Source organism: Polyodon spathula, chromosome 8 (assembly GCF_017654505.1).
Source record: "Polyodon spathula isolate WHYD16114869_AA chromosome 8, ASM1765450v1, whole genome shotgun sequence".
Lineage (NCBI taxonomy): Eukaryota > Metazoa > Chordata > Actinopteri > Acipenseriformes > Polyodontidae > Polyodon > Polyodon spathula.
In genome coordinates, this window is record NC_054541.1 from 51352443 (window position 1) to 51361810 (window position 9368).

A 9368-nucleotide genomic window follows, 5' to 3' on the forward strand; every position below is an offset into this window, starting at 1 on the left:
GGTTTAAAGATTCCTCTAGATGTCACCTGAGATCCAGCATCCCCCTTCTGGGTACTGACATCTTCCACATACTGACCACTGGGGCAGCCATGATTCCTAATGTCCCCATCCAGTGAACCAAGAACATTGCATCTAAAGGCTAATAAACTGTTGGCAATGCCTAAGAGGGTTAGATTCATCTCTAACCATCAAACCACACTGCCTCCCTCCCAACCCCTCCTCTCTCTCCACTACACCACACTGCCTCCCTCCCAGCCCCTCCGCTCTCTTCTCTACACCACACTGCCTCCCTCCCAGCCCCTCCGCTCTCTCCACTACACCACATTGTCTCCCTCCCTGCCCCTCCGCTCTCACCACTACACCACACTGCCTCCCTCCCAGCCCCTCCGCTCTCTCCTTTACACCACACTGCCTCCCTCCCAGCCCCTCAGCTCTCTTCACTACACCACACTGCCTCCCTCCCAGCCCCTCCGCTCTCTCCACTACACCACACTGCCTCCCTCCCAGCCCCTCAGCATGTTTGTGCCTGTCCCTGGAGGGATGGTTTGTGCTTGCAGGGCTCAGCTGGGACCGGTGCAGATTACTCCTTTCCACAAGATTGGCCTGTCAGCCGCAGCACGGTTTATAGCCCTGGCTGGCGTGACGGGAGGAGAGGGGTCGATAGGAGCATGAAGTATTCCACTCCCTTTCTGTTCACCCTGTAACCAGGGGGTTTGGAAAGCACTGGAACTCGCACATGGAGCCCATGGCAGTGCTATTACACACTTTCGCAATGTGCGCAGCCTGTTTGTGACACTGTGCTGTGAGTGTGCATGGAAACCAGACAGGGAGATTCTGGGGCCAGAATCCAGACTATAGATTACTGTCCAAGCAAGAAGATTTCTCAGGAGAGGTCCTGTATTCAGCAGAGTGTGTGTTAAAGATAGCAAGATCCTGAAGCAGGGCCTCAGTGCACAGCTCTGGACAAAAACTTTGCATCGCCTAGAATTTTAAGATTCAGACATAAAAAAAAAAAAATCTGTAATCAAAGAAACTACAAAATCATGTTGCAAAAGTCTACTGGAAGCCTTAATAGCACAGTATTTCATTCAGTTTCCCCTAGGGTACTTTTACTAATAAAAAACACACTCTCACACACACACCCTTGACAAACACACTTAGGTCACATATTCATGTTTGCAGTTTCTCTGTTTCATTGTTTTCAGCACATATTTTGAGGGGCAGGGAGGGAGGGAGACGGGCAGGGAGGGAGACAGGCAGGGAGGGAGGGACAGGCAGGGAGGGAGGGAGAGGGGCAGGGAGGAAGACAGGCAGGGAGGGAGGGAGACGGGCAGGGAGGGAGACAGGCAGGGAGGGAGGGAAGGGGCAGGGAGGGAGACAAGCAGGGAGGGAGACAGACGGGCAGGGAGGGAGACAGGCAGGGAGGGAGGGAGACGGGCAGGGAGGGAGACAGGGAGGGAGAAAGGCAACGAGGCAAACAGGGAGGGAGACAGGGAGGGAGGGGAGGAGGGAGTGGGGAGTGAGGGAGACAGACAGGCAGGCAGGGAGGGAGACAGGCAGGGAGGAAGGCAGACAGACAGACATAGGTATTACATTCAGATTAATCAATTAATTTTAAAACCACTTTTCTCAAATGAAGTACACACACACACTTACTATAACTGATAATGTTTTTTTTTTTCTTTCTAGTTATCCAAACAAATAAATCACAATTTACATAATGCTGAATTATTTACATTGATTGCATCCCTGACAGGGAGGACAGACCGGAACAAGCCCTCCAGTACACTGGGTTTGAGAAACAGCAAAGCACAGCGACGAAGACACCAGGATTATACAGTGAACACAACAGGGATTACACAGTGACTACAAACAGGGATTACACAGTGAATACAAACACGGATTACACAGTGAACACAAACAGGGATTACACAGTGAATACAAACAGGGATTACAAAGTGAACACAAACACGGATTACACAGTGAACACAAACAGGGATTACACAGTGACTACAAACAGGGATTACACAGTGAATACAAACAGGGATTACACAGTGAATACAAACAGGGATTACACAGTGAATACAAACAGGGATTACACAGTGAACACAAACAGGGATTACACAGTGAACACAAACAGGGATTACACAGTGACTACAAACAGGGATTACACAGTGAATACAAACAGGGATTACACAGTGAATACAAACAGGGATTACACAGTGAATACAAACAGGGATTACACAGTGAACACAAACAGGGATTACAAAGTGAACATAAACACGGATTACACAGTGACTACAAACAGGGATTACACAGTGAATACAAACAGGGATTACACAGTGAATACAAACAGGGATTACACAGTGAACACAAACAGGGATTACACAGTGAATACAAACAGGGATTACACAGTGAATACAAACAGGGATTACACAGTGACTACAAACAGGGATTACACAGTGACTACAAACAGGGATTACACAGTGACTACAAACAGGGATTACACAGTGAATACAAACAGGGATTACACAGTGAACACGACAGGAATTACACAGTGAACATAAAGACGGATTACACAGTGACTACAAACAGGGATTACACAGTGAATACAAACAGGGATTACACAGTGAATACAAACAGGGATTACACAGTGAATACAAACAGGGATTACACAGTGAATACAAACAGGGATTACAGAGTGAACACAAACAGCCATTAAAACCTTCCATTCCTGGAGACAGTGTGCTGTCAGTGTGAGCAGTTCAATGAGGTTTGTCTCCTGAGTGAAGGCTGCTCGCTGTCTGAAAACAGACGATGCTGTGCAGGGTTCACAGAGTTCAATACAGAAACCCTCTCCCTTCAGAGCCCTGCACAGTGTATAGCATTGTTACAATACACAGACCCCCTCCCTTCAGAGCCCTGCACAGTGTATAGCATTGTTACAATACACAGCCCCCCTCCCTTCAGAGCCCTGCACAGTGTATAGCATTGTTACAATACACAGACCCCCTTGTTACAACAATACACAGACCCCCTCCCTCCCCTGCACAGTCAATACACAGACCCCCTCCCTTCAGAGCCCTGCACAGTGTATAGCATTGTTACAATACACAGCCCCCCTCCCTTCAGAGCCCTGCACAGTGTATAGCATTGTTACAATACACAGCCCCCCTCCCTTCAGAGCCCTGCACAGTGTATAGCATTGTTACAATACACAGCCCCCCTCCCTTCCCTTCAGAGCCCTGCACAGTGTATAGCATTGTTACAATACACAGACCCCCTCCCTTCAGAGCCCTGCACAGTGTATAGCCAATACACAGACCCCCTCCCTTCAGAGCCCTGCACAGTGTATAGCATTGTTACAATACACAGCCCCCCTCCCTTCAGAGCCCTGCACAGTGTATAGCATTGTTACAATACACAGACCCCCTCCCTTCAGAGCCCTGCACAGTGTATAGCATTGTTACAATACACAGACCCCCTCCCTTCAGAGCCCTGCACAGTGTATAGCATTGTTACAATACACAGACCCCCTCCCTTCAGAGCCCTGCACAGTGTATAGCATTGTTACAATACGCAGACCCCCTCCCTTCAGAGCCCTGCACAGTGTATAGCATTGTTACAATACACAGACCCCCTCCCTTCAGAGCCCTGCACAGTGTATAGCATTGTTACAATACACAGACCCCCTCCCTTCAGAGCCCTGCACAGTGTATAGCATTGTTACAATACACAGACCCCCTCCCTTCAGAGCCCTGCACAGTGTATAGCATTGTTACAATACACAGACCCCCTCCCTTCAGAGCCCTGCACAGTGTATAGCATTGTTACAATACACAGACCCCCTCCCTTCAGAGCCCTGCACAGTGTATAGCATTGTTACAATACACAGACCCCCTCCCTTCAGAGCCCTGCACAGTGTATAGCATTGTTACAATACACAGCCCCCCTCCCTTCAGAGCCCTGCACAGTGTATAGCATTGTTACAATACACAGCCCCCCTCCCTTCAGAGCCCTGCACAGTGTATAGCATTGTTACAATACACAGACCCCCTCCCTTCAGAGCCCTGCACAGTGTATAGCATTGTTACAATACACAGACCCCCTCCCTTCAGAGCCCTGCACAGTGTATAGCATTGTTACAATACACAGCCCCCCTCCCTTCAGAGCCCTGCACAGTGTATAGCATTGTTACAATACACAGACCCCCTCCCTTCAGAGCCCTGCACAGTGTATAGCATTGTTACAATACACAGACCCCCTCCCTTCAGAGCCCTGCACAGTGTATAGCATTGTTACAATACACAGCCCCCCTCCCTTCAGAGCCCTGCACAGTGTATAGCATTGTTACAATACACAGACCCCCTCCCTTCAGAGCCCTGCACAGTGTATAGCATTGTTACAATACACAGACCCCCTCCCTTCAGAGCCCTGCACAGTGTATAGCATTGTTACAATACACAGACCCCCTCCCTTCAGAGCCCTGCACAGTGTATAGCATTGTTACAATACACAGACCCCCTCCCTTCAGAGCCCTGCACAGTGTATAGCATTGTTACAATACACAGACCCCCTCCCTTCAGAGCCCTGCACAGTGTATAGCATTGTTACAATACACAGACCCCCTCCCTTCAGAGCCCTGCACAGTGTATAGCATTGTTACAATACACAGACCCCCTCCCTTCAGAGCCCTGCACAGTGTATAGCATTGTTACAATACACAGACCCCCTCCCTTCAGAGCCCTGCACAGTGTATAGCATTGTTACAATACACAGACCCCCTCCCTTCAGAGCCCTGCACAGTGTATAGCATTGTTACAATACACAGACCCCCTCCCTTCAGAGCCCTGCACAGTGTATAGCATTGTTACAATACACAGCCCCCCTCCCTTCAGAGCCCTGCACAGTGTATAGGATTGTTACAATACACAGCCCCCCTCCCTTCAGAGCCCTGCACAGTGTATAGCATTGTTACAATACACAGTCCCCTCCCTTCATAGCCCGGCACAGTGTATAGCATTGTTACAATACACAGCCCCCCTCCCTTCAGAGCCCTGCACAGTGTATAGCATTGTTACAATACACAGACCCCCTCCCTTCAGAGCCCTGCACAGTGTATAGCATTGTTACAATACACAGACCCCCTCCCTTCAGAGCCCTGCACAGTGTATAGCATGGTCACAATACACAGACCCCCTCCCTTCAGAGCCCTGCACAGTGTATAGCATTGTCACAATACACAGACCCCTTCCCTTCAGAGCCCTGCACAGTGTATAGCATTGTTACAATACGCAGACCCCCTCCCTTCAGAGCCCTCACAGTGTATAGCATTGTTACAATACACAGCCCCCCTCCCTTCAGAGCCCTCACAGTGTATAGCATTGTAGCAGGATTGCAGGATCTCCAGCTCCCACATGCAGAGTTTCAGTACAGAGAAGCAGCAGCCTGAGCAGAAACCCAAATGACAGCAAGTGTGAGATTAAGAAGCACACAGTGACAGCTCAGAGATAACAGAGCGCTACCCATTGCTTTACAATCCCTATTCTTACCTCTTATTATCACTATCATTACACTATGAATGATCCCTGCTTTACAACTCTGAGACTCCTCTGAGTCTTACAGAATGAACAGGGAGAGCAGCACTAACTCTGAGACTCCTCTGAGTCTTACAGAATGAACAGGGAGAGCAGCACTAACTCTGAGACTCCTCTCAGTCTTACAGAATGAACAGGGAGAGCAACACTAACTCTGAGACTCCTCTCAGTCTTACAGAATGAACAGGGAGAGCAGCACTAACTCTGAGACTCCTCTCAGTCTTACAGAATGAACAGGGAGAGCAGCACTAACTCTGAGACTCCTCTGAGTCTTACAGAATGAACAGGGAGAGCAGCACTAACTCTGAGACTCCTCTGAGTCTTACAGAATGAACAGGGAGAGCAGCACTAACTCTGAGACTCCTCTGAGTCTTACAGAATGAACAGGGAGAGCAGCACTAACTCTGAGACTCCTCTCAGTCTTACAGAATGAACAGGGAGAGCAGCACTAACTCTGAGACTCCTCTCAGTCTTACAGAATGAACAGGGAGAGTAGTACTAACTCTGAGACTCCTCTGAGTCTTACAGAATGAACAGGGAGAGCAGCACTAACTCTGAGACTCCTCTGAGTCTTACAGAATGAACAGGGAGAGCAGCACTAACTCTGAGACTCCTCTGAGTCTTACAGAATGAACAGGGAGAGTAGCACTAACTCTGAGACTCCTCTCAGTCTTACAGAATGAACAGGGAGAGCAGCACTAACTCTGAGACTCCTCTCAGTCTTACAGAATGAACAGGGAGAGCAGCACTAACTCTGAGACCCCTCTCAGTCTTACAGAATGAACAGGGAGAGCAGCACTAACTCTGAGACTCCTCTGAGTCTTACAGAATGAACAGGGAGAGCAGCACTAACTCTGAGACTCCTCTGAGTCTTACAGAATGAACAGGGAGAGCAGCACTAACTCTGAGACTCCTCTCAGTCTTACAGAATGAACAGGGAGAGCAGCACTAACTCTGAGACTCCTCTCAGTCTTACAGAATGAACAGGGAGAGTAGCACTAACTCTGAGACTCCTCTGAGTCTTACAGAATGAACAGGGAGAGCAGCACTAACTCTGAGACTCCTCTGAGTCTTACAGAATGAACAGGGAGAGCAGCACTAACTCTGAGACTCCTCTCAGTCTTACAGAATGAACAGGGAGAGTAGCACTAACTCTGAGACTCCTCTCAGTCTTACAGAATGAACAGGGAGAGTAGCACTAACTCTGAGACTCCTCTGAGTCTTACAGAATGAACAGGGAGAGCAGCTCTAACTCTGAGACTCCTCTGAGTCTTACAGAATGAACTTGTGAATTTCAGAGCCCAGGTCAGAGCCCTAGCCCAAGAGCTGAACTTCACAGATCTCACCTCCCCCACCCCCACCCCCACACACAAACGACAATGAACACACCCCCATCCCCTGTCCCCCATACCCACACACAAACTACAATGAACACACCCCCATCCCCTCCCTGTACCCACACACAAACTACAATGAACACACCCCCACCCTCCGCATACCTTGTGTCTTTAGTCCAGGGATGGAGAATTACCAGACTCTGTTATGCAAATAATTCAGAATTTCATTAAATGTCTCTTTAAAATCATTCTACAAATACAACATTCAAGTGCTAAGCAAAAAAGCATGAAACAAAAGAAGGTTCTGATTGTGTAAAGCCCCTGGCTCCTGCTCTTCAGTGTAGGGGACCACTCGGTCCCTCTGCCGGCTCGGCCCCTGGGATCCTGGCAGCCAAGAGGCAGGCCAGCCCGATGCCCACAGCCTGCATGGCGGCCAGGCCCAGTGCGCCCGCGGCGATGTAGAACATGTTGTCGTTCACAAAGTCATGCACCTTCTGGAAGCAGCCATGAGTGTAGATCCCGGCCGCGCCGCCACCCTCTGGAGGCAAGGGGCTGTTCCTGCAGCCTCTCCGCAGCACACAGCAGCTGGCCGGCACTGAGCCATTGGGCTCCAGGGACCAGGACGAGGACAGCCAGTCCCTGTAGCTCTGCACCCCGCAGCACTCCAGTGCCCTCTGGAGAGCATCCAGTGCGTCCGCCTTGCCCTCATCCTCCCCGTAGGATTGCACGGCCTCCCGCAGCCCGTTCTGGAAGCCCTCGGAGATGTCCTTGCGGTAGAAGAGTCCGGAGAGCCCCGCGGAGAGCCCGGCCCCCAGCAGGGCCACCTGGAAGAGCCCGTAGGTGCGCAGCAGGCAGCGGTTCTCTGTGGCCGCGCTGAAGCAGCCCAGGAAGCCCCAGGCGATGACGGCCGCCCCGCTGGCCAGCAGGATGAAGGCTGTGTTGGGGTAGCGGTTGGTGGACAGCACCAGGTAGTCAGACAGGGAGATTTTGGCCCAGACGCCAATGGTGAACATGGCCAGCCCCGCCACCCAGAAGAGGAAGCTGAATGCCATGAGGGCGAGTTTGAGCAGAGCCATGGTGCCCTGTCGTTCCCGTACCACGGGCCGGTACCTGCAGAAGGACCAGTCCAGGGCCGGGGGCTCCTCTCTATGTGAGGGCTGGTCCTCGGGCTCTGCTAGGCACTGGCTAGAGGTGCTGTAAGGGGGCAGTTCACACACACCCAGTCCAGGGGTGGCTGAGCTCCTGCAGGGATCGTTGGGTGTAGAGTAGGGCTTCCTGAATCCTGCGGCTAGGCCCCTGGGTGAAGACAGCCTCCTAGCCAGCCTCTCCGCACTCCCTGTCAGCTCCAGGCTCAGGCGAGGCAGAGTGTTGTATGGCAGCTGACTCGTCATTGCAGAACCTCTCCACTCACTCGCTTGCTCCCTCTCCCCTCCCCAGCCCTCCTCTCCCCCTCTCACTCCCCTCTCTCGCACTCTGTTCTTTATGGCTTATTGTTAATGCTGTCCAGACATTAAATCATTCCTGTGATAAAGAGTCTCGAGCCACATCGTTAAGATTTTGGTTTTATTATGGGGATTGTTTTGTTTTGCAGCGCGCTCATCTCCCTTCCTTCCTCCCTCCCTCTCTCTCTCTCTCTCTCTCTCTCTCTCTCTCTCTCTCTCTCTCTCTCTCCCCTCAAACCCCTCCTCCCTCCTCCTCGCTCATCACACTGGAAGCTCTGATGGAGGTAGTAGTGGACAGGGATCCAGCCCCTGGGATCCCTTGATCACAGCTCTGTCTTCCAGCTAGTCTCTGAGTGAGAGCAGAGTGGCCCTGCCTGTCCCACTGCATCTCAGAGATAAACTACCAGGGAGGTGAGAGAGCTGCCACCCAGCCAGGCAGGCAGAGACACTGCGAGTGTGTGTGTGTCAGTCAGATGGGGGTTGCTGTGTGTGTGTACCTTTTCCTGTGTTTCTGTGTGCGTGTCCGTGCGTGTTCCTGTGTGAGTGTGTGTGTGTGCATGTGTGTGTGTGAGTGTGTGTGTGTGTGCATGTTCCTGTGTGTGCTCCTGTGTATACGTGTTCCTGTGTGTGTATATGTTCCTATGTGCATGTGTGTTCCTGTGTGTGTACGTGTGTGTTCCTGTGTGTGTGTGTGTGTGTGTTCTGTGTGTGTGTGTGTGTGTGTGTGTGTGTGTGTGTTCCTGTGTGTTCTTGTGTGTGTGTGTTCCTGTGTGTGTGTGTGTGTGTGTGTGTGTGTTTCTGTGTGTGGGTGTGCGTGTTCCTGTGTTTGTGTTCTTCTGTGTGTTCCTTTGTTTGTCTGCTGGTTAGTGGGTGTGGAGGAGCTGGTTAGTGGGTGTGGAGGAGCTGGTTGGTGGGTGTGGAGGAGCTGGTTAGTGGGTGTGGAGGAGCTGGTTAGTGGGTGTGGAGGAGCTGGTTGGTGGGTGTGGAGGAGC

The 9368-nt window shown here is 51.0% G+C and overlaps 1 protein-coding gene across 1 annotated transcript; it reads right to left on the reverse strand.

Moving 5' to 3' along the window:
- Positions 1 to 7226: 7226 nt before the first annotated feature.
- Positions 7227 to 8335, reverse strand: LOC121319165 (tetraspanin-7-like). The gene has a single exon (XM_041256344.1). The coding sequence runs from the start codon at positions 8323 to 8325 to the stop codon at positions 7270 to 7272; it is 1056 nt and encodes a 351-aa protein (XP_041112278.1). The 5' UTR covers positions 8326 to 8335; the 3' UTR covers positions 7227 to 7269.
- Between the last annotated feature and the right edge of the window lie 1033 nt (positions 8336 to 9368).